The 15,080-nt window shown below is 40.0% G+C and overlaps 1 protein-coding gene across 1 annotated transcript in view; it reads right to left on the reverse strand.

Moving 5' to 3' along the window:
* Window positions 1-15,080, reverse strand: part of ZNF827 (zinc finger protein 827) — a 95,494-nt gene that overhangs the window by 58,526 nt on the left and 21,888 nt on the right. The window contains exons 2-3 of the mRNA XM_088526589.1: window positions 12,002-13,009; window positions 7,177-7,349 (exon numbers count right to left, since the gene is read on the reverse strand). Coding sequence (XP_088382715.1) covers window positions 7,177-7,349; window positions 12,002-13,009 — 1,181 coding nt within the window. The remainder of the gene's footprint in view (window positions 1-7,176; window positions 7,350-12,001; window positions 13,010-15,080) is intronic.

A 15,080-nucleotide genomic window follows, 5' to 3' on the forward strand; every position in this document is an offset into this window, starting at 1 on the left:
ATGCTCAAGGACCCCAAAGATTGTACCAAACAAACAGCAAGAGAGAATTCCTGTTGGCCAGCATCTTTGCAAAATGGCATTCTCTGTATGTATAAACATGACATGTACAGACAAGTAATTCCGAACCTTAAAATTGCAACTGTCAACAAAAATAATAAAACAGAAGTTAATGTTAACCTCAGACAGTTTTAAAGCAGCAACCTTGTAGATAAACAGCAGCACCATAAATTCTAAATATTAACACATTACAATAAAACTGCTAACAAGATTATCTATCCACACTACTGGAAACAGGATGGTCTGTAAGCATGGCAGTATGGAAGCAATTTTCTTCACAAAAACCACTGATATGCACTAATGGTAGCAAGCACCCTTCACCATGGCAACTTTACATCTTACACCCACTAAGCCTCTGTGTGCCAGAGTTTCTCTCCAGGATCTCCACTCATCATTTCCCTGTACATATTTAAGCACCTCTTCTAGAGGCCACCATCACCAATGAGCTTGCAGAGGCTGTCGCTGCTTCAGGCAAGTGGCCAAGTCTGTGTGAGAGCCCACCTTCTCTTCTATTTTCTTATTCAACATCTAAAAGAGCCAAGAGTCTTCAGTGTACAGTTCTCTGGTAATAGTCAAGGTAGAAAAAGAAGCAAGAAGCCTCGCTGAGCTCTGCAGAGGGCCACAGGGGAGATCTAAGCCACACAACACTACAGCTCAAAAAGCTGCCTGCTTCCTCTGTGAGGCAAGGAACAGCTTTCACTCACACCAACAGATGTCCTAGAGCCAATGAGGCCTCTGTTACTGGTGGCAGGGTTACTGCAAGGAAGGAAGCAATATCACAGATCACAGAATGCTTAGGGTTGGAAGGGACCTCTAGAGATCATCTAGTCCAACCCTCCTGCTCCAGCAGGGACACCCAGAGCACATGGTGGCATCCAGGCAGGTTTGGAAGATCTCCAGAGAAGGAGACTACACAACCTCTCTGGGCAGCCTGTTCCAGGGCTCTGTCACCCTCACAGTCAACAAGTTCTTCTTCATATGGAGGTGGAACTTCCTGTGTTTCAACTTACACCCGTTACCCCTCATCCTGTCACCGGCCACCTTGGAGAAAAGCCTGGCCCCATCCTCCTTACAAACATCCCTCAGTTACTTGAACATGTTAATCTTTGGTAGTCTTTTCTCCAGACTAAACAGGCCCAGCTCACTCAGTCTTTCCTTGTATGACAAATGCTCCAGCCCCTTAATCATCTTCATGGCTCTCCACTGGACACTCTCTATTCTGCTCAATGTCCTTCTTGTACTGGGGAGCCAAGAACTGCACCAAATACTCCAGGTGCGGCCTCACCAGAGCTGAGTAGAGGGGGAGGATCCCCTCCCTCCACCTGCTGGCAATGCTCCTCCTGATGCAGCCAGGATCCCATTGGCCTTCTTGGCCACAAGGGCACATTGCTGACTCATGGTTAACCTGTTGTCAACCAGGACTCCCAAATCCCTCTGCGGAGCTGCTTTCCAACAGGTCAATCTCTAGTCTGTACTGGTGCCTGGGTTTATTCCTCCCCAAGCGGAGGACCCTGCACTTTTCCTCGTTGAACCTCATAAGATTCCTCTCTGCCCAACTCTCCATCCTGTCTACGTCTCTCTGAATGGCAGCACAGCCCTCGGGAGTGTCGGCCACTCCTCCCAGTTTAGTGTCATCTGCAGACTTGCTGAAGGTGCACTCTATGCCCTCGTCCAAGCCATTGATGAACAAGTTGAAGAGCACCGGGCCCAGTACTGGTACAATGAGAACCTCTTGCAAGGACAGCCAACTCTATTCTCCTGCGGCAGGAAGAGACAAGGGGGCAACTGACAGGATTTCTCCAAAGTCCCAGTTACAGCCTTGCTGTTGTTTTATCTGGATCACTCTGAATTATGCTGCAATGAACTGGAGTGCATAAGCAGTTCATAGAGAAAGTTTGTTCCAAAATCCCGAAGAATTACAGTTGACTAGCACCAAAAAGCATAAAGGACTTTTAGTTCCTGAGTCTATTTCATGTAGCTGTGAATATTCCCCCTGACTGTAAAGCACTTGCATCCTCTCTATTTTATCCTACAGTCTTCCTAGCCTCAAAAGATGCTTTGTGGTTTCTGTGTTTTGTTTTTTTTCCTGCACATTTTTGATATGAAGTACACAAGTTTCTACGGATCTGCACACTGCTTATAAGCTTCAGCATTGGTTTGAGAATTGGGAGACAAATTATCTATTGGTTAGAAAAAGAAAGGCGGGGGGGCTTCTTTCAGTTTCACTTGATGCCTCTATATTGTCATAATTTCATTATTATGTCTACCACACATTATTTTGATCACACGTTTCTAGCCGTAGTAGTCCCATTGTTTTCAGTTTCTTTCTTCAAAGAGAGTTCTTGTCATCCCACTAATCATTTAATTATCATCTTTTTAAAACTTCTTGTTTTTGATATATTCTTTTGATGCATAATGACTAGAACCAAGTATCACATCTTAAGTGAGAGCATGTCATGTATTTGTATAATAATATTGTAGTACTTTCAGTGTTATTTCTGTTCTGTTCTACATTCAAATATTCTAATGTACTCTTTACTCACTGCTGCACATGCTGAGAAAACATCTTCAATGATTTGCCTACAATGATACTCAGATATCTTCCCTGAGTAGTTGAGAGGTCTTCATCTCCCACCTATTGTATGTTCTCTGCCTTTTCATTTAGTGCTCTTTTCTGACAAGCTCCCTCATCTTAAAAATACTGCATTTTCAAAAGTTTAGTGCTATAGTGCTAGTATTGATATAATCCTTCCCCTCAGTATGCATACATTATTTATACAGTATTTTCTTTTTGAAACTGTTTTCTTGCTTTGCTAAAAAGTGAAGCTTCTCTGCATGGCTGGATAAGCCATTCAAAAACGTTTTTTAGAGGCTTTAGGGCACCAATGCGTTTCCTGTCTCCTATGTAAGAAGTGATTCATTTAAAAAGTAGGCATTTTAAGTCACTTGTATGTGTCTGAAACTTGGGGCACATATATTAACTTGTTGAAAAGTTGTATAAGTTTGTATTACCTCCCCTCAACTGAGGTGAAGCAACAGTCACAAGAACCTCTCATTATTGTTCAAGCTTTGTTTAAACAAAACTAAACAAGAAAATTCCCATGAAACGCAGCCACCCTCCTTCCCACAATATGGTACAGATGTTTCAAAAATAACCTCTCTATGATTCATCAAAAGGTATTGTGAATACTCTTTCATTTTTCTGACAGACTACAAGGAAGGGGGAAGAAAAAGAGAGAAGTAAATCACCTGGCTACATTTTTCAGAGCATTTTTATTTTTATTCCCACAATTATGTAATTTATAGCTTCTCTCTAATCAGGAGGGTGATTGTAACTCTCTTAATGCTACACAGGAGTATTAACCTAAGATCTCATTACCTGGTCCCTCTCCTCAAGAAATAGAAACATAAAGTTCCTGTGGTTGAGCATCATGTTAATTGTGTGCCCTTACATCTACTTTCTCTGCTAAACTTCATCTTGCATTTCTTCATTTTCTGTCATACCATTCTGCTTCAGTAAGTGTTGATTATGCCAAGCTTCTCTTCCACTGCTAGAAGAGCTGGTTCATGCATTTCTGCATTATATCTATATAGCAGAACAAGGAACATTTATAGATATTATTTTTGGCCATATGCTTCTCTTCCCATTCTCTTTCCAAGTGCTCAGACTAATATCCCATTGTTTTCTTGGAACATATTTCTATGATCTCACAGACTATTCTTCCACCAATTACTCAGGCATGCTCCAAAGATACCAACTGGACAAAATCTGACTGATGCTTGTGGTGTTGCTCCGATGTAAATTTAATCCCCAACTGCTTATCAGGAACAACAGCATAGTTTGAAATTGAAAAATTACACTACTCCTTTCTGTTGCTTTTTGATGCTTCAGAACAAGCAAAAAATATTTCTTCCCTCAAGGAGCAAACAACATATCCCAACTGAGTATGTATTTAGATAAGCAGAGTGAAGGTCTTGTGAACAATTCTTGCTGCCTGCCTCGACAAGACCCATCCATTTGTTCAGGTTCATTTACAACATTCTCAGAGCCCTTGGAAATCATGCTATGATACCAGAATTAAGTGCCAAGATGCTAAACAGATCCGAGCAGAGAACGGCCAAAACCTGCAGTTATGTAAGTGTTATAATTTGTCTCCAGAATAGATTAATAAAATTCTGTACCATGCCTATTTTAGGATTTTTCTAAGGTGCCTATCACTGGGGAATCTAAATGCCACATAACAATATAGGTAAAAGTGTGCTTTAAAAGGCAGCATTCTCGATCTGCCTTGTTCATTTGCATCTGCTTGGGTTTTTTCCTTCCACTTTCCTTCTTGCCTTTCACTTCCTTGCCTGCAGTTCAGAGTTGGTCCTGGCAAAGTGCCCTTACTGGAGGAAAACCTCATCAATATGGGGGCAGTACATGTAGATCTGAATATGGACAAGGATGGACTGATTCCAGCCTTCCCTCTAGTAAGATCTTCTCTAGCAGACAACAAGGAATGTTGGCACTGTCGTGTTCTAGTCCGAAAGATTTGGCATGCAATCACTAACATAAAACTACACCTTAATTATATACTACAGTTACTATTTATTAGCCTAAAAATATACACAATAAGAAAATCCCACATGCACACACACAAATCACCAATGGAAATCATACCTCTGACCTCCCACTTTCATCAGAGAATGCCTACAATAATCTAGAAAAAAGAGGGAGTATTCCATCTTAGGGCTATACTGCCAGGGAGGAAATAAAGATAACACTTCTAGATTGTGGAGACTTCAGCTGTCCACCAAAACACCCCAGTAAGTTTTGTCTGTTATCTTGATCAATGGAATATAAAGCCTGAAAATTAAAGAGGAGTATATGGGAAAAAAAATATTGGCTTACAATGACCAATATTCCTTGAGTAAAAATTGGCTTATAATGATGAACAATACCAATCTAAGACAATAATTTTGACTAGTATTTTGTTTCTGAAAAGCAAATATGTCTTCATCTGCAGCCACTATTGACTTATGGGGAATGAGAAAGAGAAAAGGGTGGAAGGCCAGAGGCAGCTCTGCCTTTGTGAGTTGTTGGTCACCAAGGGGATCTCAAATGATTCTGGGACAACAAAGATATCTGAAACCTCCAAATGGCACAACCAGGACGCTGGATCCCAGAAAATCTCAGCTTTACTATACTATTGCTGATGGGTATTCATCTTGATCACTGTTAGCTTATATATGCTCAGTTTTCTAAGTTCATACTTTTTTTTTTTAAACGTACAGACATAAAAGCAACACTTTTTTATACAATTAGAAAATAAATGTTATTTTTTCAAACCTGGTATTAATTTATATCATCCTCAAAAGGAAACTCAAGTCATATCTTGACTAACATAGCCCCTACCTCAATCACCTGCTATTACGTATGCATTTCCACTTCACCTTGATTTTGACTTGATACAAATTGCTTTTATGACATGCCTAATCAAATGAGAAAACACATCAAAACACTACCTGGAAATAACTAAAGAACACTGTGTTACATGTTTGTACAGCGGGTCTTTCTGTAGGATGATGCACAGTTAGTTAATGAAGGAGCTGATGGTAGGTGGGCAGAAAAGAGCACAAAGGTTTCAGACAGCCATCAATCCGACAGAGGCTCTTCCAGACAAAGGCTCTATACTAATTTTCCCCAACAACCTACCTCTGACCTCCTATGGAAATCATCTTGCCAAAAAGGAAGGGATAGGCTCTCAGCCTGTAACTACAATAATCCCCCAAAGGCACAAAATGCAGTGATCGAGAATTCCTGTTGGGAATAATAGGGATATCCTTTAGAAAGCAAGGGCCAGCAACAGGCCTCTGCCAAGGAAGAGCAAGTTTGTAAGTGATGCATGCTCCTGCACGGATTGTCACCAACTGAGAACAAAAGCCTTTCTCATTACATTTTGTTCCCATCCTTTCATGCCAGCAGTTCTGCTCAGGAAAACCATTCGACTCCTTCAGTCAGAGCAAAACACCAAATGCAAAAAGAACGAACTGCAAATACCAAACCTAATTGTACCTGATGAGCACTAACATGATACATCAAGAACACATAGGGCTAGTGCACTGACCCACACTACTTATGGGACTGGCCTTCAGATCTGAGGGGGATGATTTCAGATCCAGTGGGACCTGAGGTGCAGCAAGATCTGCTTTTGTGATCAGTGGAATCATCTGGATTTATACTTAAATAAACAGTTACTCGCATGTAAGCAAGGTTAGACTTCTGTCTAGTGATCTCAGATGTTGTAATTGCATATCTAAAAGCTGAGCAGATACTCCTGCCCCCCTCCACACCAGTCCTGTACTCTATTATAGGCATTGTCTGAAGCAGACAAATGAAAAAATAAAGCATTTCATTGCTACTATATTTGCATTTGCATTAACAAAGGAAACTTTCAACACTTCAGCTTCTTCACTTGTGGATTAACAGGCCATGTACCACTTCCAATTCACCAAGTATGCTCTACAGTATGTAAAACTGGACACTTTGCACCTTGTTACCATTGTAGTTATCTCAGCTAAACACAGATAGAGCTCTTTCCATTGAATTTTCCCATTTTTGCCATGTTATCCCAGGTGTTAGATTTCCTTCACATCATCATCTTCTACAGCCTGAAACCTGAAGTTAAAACTTCAAGTCTGGCTACTGCAAGTAAAAGAGAACCCCACGCTAGTGATGGCTGAGTTGATGCCCATTCAGCATAGGGCAAAGCCGTGCAGAGATACTGGCCTGTGCCTGAAAGCAGCAATGCTGTGCTTGCACAGTGACGCATCTCAGCTAAGAGCCCCTGTTTCATGCAGTTCCAGAACTAAATCCACCACAGACCGTTCATGCTGCATTCCACTGCAACAAGCTGACATAACACAAGGTATAACACAAGGCATTTTATGCAGTGCCCACACTACATAAAACGGAAACCAAGTTATTTCTTCATCTTCTTACAATCTATTTATTTAAATACATCATTAGTAGAACAGATAGGGAAATCCTGTTCTTCCAAATATGACTGAAATAACTTTCTTACATTAAGATCTTTAGATTGATGATTCAAGTCTGTCAGCAAGTCCTTTCCTTACCTTCATGTGTGATTTGAGATTGTCCTTGCGTGCACAGCGAAATGGACAGAGTGGACATTGATGACTTTTTAAACCTGTATGAATCACCATGTGCCGTTTCCAGTAACTCTTCCTCTTGATAACCAAACCACAGATTGGACACTGGAAAGGTTTTCCTCCTTCTTCCTCTGAGGCTTAGCAGAAGAGGGGAAAAAAAGAGAGGATCCTTTACAGCCACTTGTCGAATACTTTCCCCTTGTAAACATACTCAAGATACCATTTTTCAATGCTAGAATTTCATCTGCAAAGAGACACATTAGTTAAACAACATTTACCAGAAATTTCAATTCTGTTCCTTGCATATCCCCTTCCTCTTAATCTAGTTATTCTCCCTCTGAGAAAGGTCAGATTAATTTACAAAGGTTAATGTCTAAAACATCCTTTGGCTAATCAGTAGGAGATGCTACTCTATCTCACCTGGTCCTGATGTTCCTTATAATTTAACAGAACTGAGATGAATGTCTCATACCATCACTTTGTAGCCTCATTTCCTATTCAATGTCAGTTGTATGAGGGTACGAAAAATATACTTAACCATGTTCAGAAATGATCCATTTCCAAGTATGAGGGTTAGAAGGGTGAGATGAGAGAGTAATAAGCATAGAATAGCATAAAACCATTCACAACTTAACTGAAAACAACACTGCTACTGCCTATCAGATATGTTTAGCTTCAAAAGTGAAAGATTTCAGAACCCCCTGCTGTTGAAGTTGTTTAGTTACAACTCTTCGCAGATGCTGCTGCCACTTCACCCATCAGGGAGTCTTAGGGTCATTGGGTTTCCTCCTATTCCTCTAAGAGCCAGGGCTTTCAATCTACTGCCTTCCTAAATGTTTGCACTCTGTTTTACTGCCCAATAGACTCAAAATAAAAAAAGGAGTTTGCGGTCTTTGTCAAGCAAAGATAGTTAATCTAGTGCAAAATCATCACAAAGTTGAAGGAAAGAGAAATTCTTTGCAGATTACTTGACAAAACTAACCATCCATCCATTCCCTCAGTGTGATTTCTTATTATGATTATAGACTTTTCACAGCACTGAAAGTGGCTTTCCTCAATATAAAAGACAGACCACTTTCAAATATCCCAGATCTCAGTAATGTGTATCCTGCTATTCGGAATTTCTCTCTGAATATTTCTTCTTGTTATTATTAGTTATTTCCTACTGATAAGGACATAGCAAACTTTAACATCTGGTGATCAGGAAGCGATAAAAACCTCCAGAAAGACCTGTCATATCCTAAGATGCTATTGTTGCTATAAGGTAGAAAACCGAAGTATTGTAATACATAATGATTACCTAATCAGCTGTAGGTCCCAGAAAAGACATATTTTCAAAGCATGTACTTTGCAGGTTCAGAAATGCTACTTGTGAAATTTTCTATCAAACTCAACCTATTATCAAGTTGTTCCTCTCTGCACCTCTGAAGAATAAAGCTAAAATCAACACTAGAATTGCTTGTTTTGCTTTTTTAGTATCTTTAGTTACTTCTTCATTAAAGGTAGGAGAGAGATAAACCATAGAAATTTATATTGGTAACATTTTTACTCATCATTTCTTTACTCAACATTTCTATCGTATCTTTTCTCAGGCTGCTGGCTATCCTCAAAAAGGATCCAGAAAAGAAACATGCAATCTATCCATCAGCTGTTTGCCAACCCACTTAAAATAAAATCTGAAGACATAGTGAACCAATAGCAATTTAGCACATTACAAAATATGTGGAGAACTGGACTGCACATGGCTTCACTGATAACAATGCCAACTCAATGCATGCAGGAATTATGTCAACCCCCTCAAAAGTTTAACCTCTTCATTGTACTATATAAACCTCAGCATAAGAAAAAATAGTGCATTCGCTACTTCAGCTTTCTTTTATTCATACTGATGTCTATTTTATGTCACACAGTGTCAAATAATTGGATGGTGTTACTCCAGAGAAGAGAATCTGCCAGTGCATCCCAAAGAAAATTCAGCAAGCACTGTAGGCAAAAAGTTACTGCCAAGTAAGCACTCAGTTAAGAATTAAAAAAAGAAAAAAAAGAAAAGAAAAAAAAAAGCCTGCCACCACAAACTTTCAAAAATGACATCAGAGATTAAACAGAATTTCCAGACTTCTTTTTAAATGTCTTCCAAAAGACAGGAGGTCTTTTTAAGTCGGCAATATTACCATATTGATAGAAAATTTAATCATCTCTGTATGACTTGAAGCTTTAATTTAGGATACTCTATCCAAGCCACAATTAGGTTGGCCAAATCTGGCACACAGTACCACAGATAACTATATTCTGATAAGCCATAGTTCTTCTCTTGAAATAACTCTGAAATAGCTCAGCATGGTAGACAAATCAGTAGCAGTTATTGTCTATTGTTATTAATGTTTTCCTATTTAAATAGTCCCTATCTTTGACACTCCTTACTCAACATCTACTTAATCTCATATAGTATTGAACTTGTCACCACTCCTTCAAAGCTAGATGGTGGTGGGAGAGCAAAGCTGATTCATTGAAGCCACTCCAGCTCACCGGTTCCTTAACTATTCAGTGTTAGGTGAGGGTGGGAAATCTCTCTCAACTTATGACTACTGGAAAAAGATATTTTACTTCTCTGGGAACAAGACAACCCTTTCTCCCCATAACTCAAAAAGGGAACAGAGACACAGTAACAGGTAAAAGGCTATAAAATTAAGTGTTATTTTTTGCTGCTAGTGCCATAAGGCCAGGGGTGCAAAAGGAGTCAGAAACATACAATGTCTATTCTCACAGCAAATTTCCATGCTCGAATACTCTACTCAACTGCTACAGCAATGTGTCCAGCCAAAGGTCACATAACAGTGACCTCTCTCTACAAGCTGCATTTCTCCATGGCAGAGAGTTTGGCTTTCCACAACCAACAGCCAGATACGCTAACCAACAACTCTTATTTTATTTTCAGTTAGTTAGTTACTTAGAAAAGAAAACTTAATAGCATATTCGAAAGGGGGCTTTACACTCAAATAACTTTTCTTATGAACAGTGCACTACAAAGTTTGCTTGGATGCCAACTGGCATTGGCCCAGTGTGTATAAACCAAGAGGAAACGCCCTTCCTCTTGGGATACTAGTCCCATATATTATAAAAAGCAAGTGGCTGCTCCATGGTTACAGAGGCCCCGGGGCAGCTGCCCCCATTGTTATCTAGGAGCAGCACGCTGTGCTGTGCTGGGGCCTTCGGCAGGCACGACAGCGCCGAGGAATTTGCTGCATCAGAGCTAGCCTGCAAACCGCTGCCGCTGGCGGCACCCACACTGCGCTCACAGGGCACTCCTCCTGCACAGACAAATCTCGCAGTTTTTTAATCGAGCATAGAATCTGGATCATTTTGCCTAATAGACTTAACCTTGTCAAAGCATATTGACTTAAATCAGTGCATACAGTCACACTAGCATAACTACCCCTACTCCAACATGAAAGGGCCCTTCTTTTAAAGTTTAGCTTAGTTACTATGAAAAAAGCCTTATGTTCATCTAATAAAAACCTTAGCCAGAACCATGCCAAATATTTTGCCACTTTAACTGTCTTGGCAAAACATGCCAACTAAACACTTGCTGAGCAGATGGAGTTAACAGTAAAAATTGGTATCAGCTGCACCTTGTTACATCCTTCTCTTCACCCTTCCAAGAATGAGCACTGCTATCCAAGCAATAGCTTCTCCACTGTGATTATTTAGCAAGAGCTAAATGGGTACAAATCAGACCTCATGCTATTCCTAAATATAAAAGCTAGATCGAAAAGACTGCAGGTGCAACTACACAATGTCCATGTCAGGTCTCCCACCTGGACACTGACCAGCTACACCTGTACAGTTAGCCTGACATTTCTGATAAAACTCATCATAGAAAAGCTCTAATATACTAAATCGCTTCATTTATCTTGAAAAGATATCTGATAAACTTCCTTGTCCTCTACAGCAGAATGCCACTACCAGAAATATGAATCCAGGATGTGAATTTTTTATATACATACATATATATATAAAAGACGAAAAAGAAATCTTTTTCCTTATTTTGAAAATGGATCATTTAAATTTCCCTGCATAGCCTGCCAGTTTTTGAAAGCTTTTGTTATCAAGACTGTTTCTTCTTATTCCCTATATCCCTGCATCCTTGAATGCCAACAGCTGGAACTGGTGCAGGGAAGGCAGAAGTGTAAAGCAGTTCTTGTTGAGCCAAATTAGAAAAATGCTTTTCCCCCCCCCCCTTTTTTTTTTATTGTGACAAAGGACTGTAAAAGACCAAACATGTGAGATTTGTTCATGCTGCTGCAACAATTTTAATGAAAAGTGGCAACATAATAATATACTCTGGTAAATTAGGACAGGGTAGTAAGTGATTACACAAAAGTCCATTTGTGACAGAGACAGCAGGAGGGAGAATTCTCCTTGTCCAATATTTCAAAAGCACTGGTTTTGTACATGCTTACTTGATACCATGAGCTCCCTGAAAAGGACTCTTTGATCTTTCATATTAAATACTTTTTGTGGCCCTATTCTGAACTTGGTGAGGAGGGGAAAACACAATTGTATGGAATAGAAAAAACATATTGAATGGTACACTCATATCTTTCAAATATGAAAAACATTTGTGACAGTTTGGTCTTTAAGTGATACTTAGAAAAGCTTTTCTTCTGTTTACTTAAGAGTATCTAGCTCTTATAACACATGGAACCAAAGCAAATCCAGATCCACTTAGTAAATGAAGTCTAGAGCAAAGCAAACATGTTCTACTTAGCGGCTCAAACTGAATCCATACCTGTACTAGGGGGTTTGGATGCTCTTCCCTTGGGGACTGGCAGTAACAATAATTCCAAAGACTGTGGTGGGGTTGCTTTCTCTTGCTTCATCTCTGAAAGTTGCAGGGGATCCTCAGCAACCAGTGATTTCTTCTCAGCCAGCAGGGTGCCTGCAGCCCTTGCAGCAACCTCCTTGAGAAGGGCAGCTGAAGAGGTCATGGAAGCCAGAGAAAGGAAAGAGCTTGCTGGCGGTGGGTGCTCCTGCCCAGGAGTCATGCTTCTTTCACTCACTTTCTTTGATAAAGCTGCTAAGGTGGAGCTGGCAGACTGAGAACTAAAAGGTGAAGAAAAGGATTCAAATCTTATAGTGTCTTCAGTCCTTGAAAGAGATTTGTCCTGCAAAACGGCATTAGCTGCAGCTTTCAGTTTCAGGATAGCTGAATCAGGTGACAAACCACAGGTGGTGGTTGAGTTTGGCAACCACTTACCTTGATTCCATATAAAGTGATTACTTGCATTGTACTGGTCACTTGTCTCCTGTTTCTCAGCAAGCTTCCTGGCAAGAACACTCAGCTGCTGGGCATGATGGGCAGGAGGAGAGAATGAGAGATTCGAGCCAAGATTTACAGGAGACTCAACTCTACCATTGACGGCAACAGCAGTATCCAGCTTGAGGGAGCCAGCCTCCAGGAGCCGTCTCAGGTTACTGCTCAGTGGCTTATTTGGACCAGGAGAATCTTCTTCACACAGAGATGGCACCTCAGGAGAATGGTGCTCTCTGCTCTGTAACGTGTCTCTTACAGCTTCATTTTCAATGGTTCCCACCTCCACCGTGTTGCTGCTCGGAGTTGCACTTCCCAAGGAAGTATCTGGGGATGTGGACTGCTCTTGGATTCTGTCCTCAAGAGACAGCTTAAAGTTCTCCTGCACTTCTCCATATGATGCTTCTGAAGGAGTCTCTGATGAATTTCCAAACCAACGTTCTTCTTCACTGAGTTCACCTTCCACTTCTTCCTGTCTAGTACCATCTGCATGGAACCAAGAACAATGGTTTTACTTCTAGATCAGTGCAAACCAACTTTCTAGCATGAAAAATGTTTTTAAGGCCCAAAGCACCCCAGGGGCTCTGCCCTCCCCCAACACCAGTATAATGAAGACCATTCTGCATATGAGCCTCCTGGCTTAACATCCCCCTTAAATTATGAACTTGGCATCAGCCTGGATTGAGTAAGAGAAAAAAAAATGAAAAAGAATAAGGTTTTCTTTAAAGATGAAATCCTGACAGGCCTGTCGTCCTATCAGTTGATATTAAAGGTAAGTATGATTAAAACAGGTAAAACTGCAACAATACAAATATACCACAAGACAAATATATCACCAGGATACCGTTCATATATTGAAGTTGTTTTGCTATTAATGTAGCCTGTACATTCTGCAAAATATTATGAAATCTGTGGTGAAAACTGGGGATTTAATAAGCTCACAAACTTAGTAATTGAGGGTCTGTACAGCTAACAAAGATAGACCAGGTGTGCAGCTATTCAAAGGACCTTCTTCCGGGGACTTTAAAAATCTCAAACCAATCCTGCAGTGACCCCTACCTAAAATAAAATAAAATTGGTACTCATTATAATATTTCACTTCTGAACTGCAGAGACGAATAATGCAAGAATGCTAAAGTATTCACCTTAGCAATCTAGAAGAAAAATATCATACATACACAAAACTATTTTTTCCTTTTGTAGCCACTACTTGCTTTTTATTCGCTTGTCACTTTTCAATAATGTGGGAGTTTTAAAGACCATCCTGAACTAAACTCAGCTGGCCGGGTGGGATAGGGAGTTTTCATCCTATGCAGTTAGTTCATTTTATCAGGTGACTGCAACAGACTCTGAGCTAGTCTGAACACTTTAAGCATTATTCTGAGCTAGTATTTAAGGTGTTCAAAGTAATATAGACATGACCATGGGTTTGGTGTTTGTTTTTGTTTGGCTTCTTTTTCCTTTTAAGATCTTGCTGGCCAACCGGAAAGCAGCCAAGAACAACGGCAATGCTAGAATTAAATCCATGTTATCTTTCCCTGCCAGACACCTCTCAGACTTCTCACTTCTTAGACCAAATGTCCTATGCTACAGAAGAATTTTAGTAATCATCCTATAGCAAAACAAAAGGATCTAATATTCCCTCTGGACATTCTAGAAATTAGCCTGCATGCTATGCTCTGTATCCATAATCACCTATCATTCCCTGATTACCTATTTAAATGACAAAAATTGGATAAAAATTGATGAATAAAGCCTTAAGACTTTTATTATTATATATATATATAAATATATATATATATTATATATTAATATATAATATATATTAAGATTTATTGTTTTTATATAATGAATTTAAGAAGGAAAGACAGTCAGCTGTATCACAGTGCAGAGATACCTTTGCTTTAAGAGTGTATGTTGGTAAGTTTTAAATCATGTCAAACAGAACATGAGAAATAGTGCCTCACATCAGGTTGCTTTTCCTGAAAGTTCGTTGAAAAAATTTTCATCAATGGTTTAAAAGCTCATAACAAAACCATTCTTTTACCTTGGATTATTATTTTAAATAGAAAAGGGCCTCCATCTTTCCTATTCAAAGAAAACAAAAAGCCAAGCAAATCCCAAAGCACTTATGTGTAATTATTTTGATATTATCCTAGATAACACCACAGATGAAGCCAGATTATCAATAATGCACAAAAAGGCCAACACTATGCGTGTTCAAAGAAAAATGACAGATGCTAATGAGTTGATCCAGCACCTATGTAGGTTTCAGGAAAACAGAGCGTACTCCCATCTCATTCCATGAACACTAAACAAGCACCTTGAGACACCCCTACACAGCTGGGTGCAGACAGATACAAGATCCCTACCCTCATCCAAATTCAAGCAAGTTTTAGCTTGGAAGATATGAAGCCATCTTTTTTGGCACCTTGCCCAAAGCGGCATCTCGGGAGCAGGGCACATGCCCTGGCCACAGCCTGGAGCTCACACCACTCTGCAGCTTCTCAGACACGACATCCCACAACTTGGTTTGCATCTGTCTATGTGAAAACAA

The sequence above is a fragment of the Tinamus guttatus genome, unplaced genomic scaffold (genome assembly GCF_059628265.1).
Source record: "Tinamus guttatus ecotype Peru unplaced genomic scaffold, ASM5962826v1 Tinamus_guttatus_pri_ptg000247l, whole genome shotgun sequence".
Lineage (NCBI taxonomy): Eukaryota > Metazoa > Chordata > Aves > Tinamiformes > Tinamidae > Tinamus > Tinamus guttatus.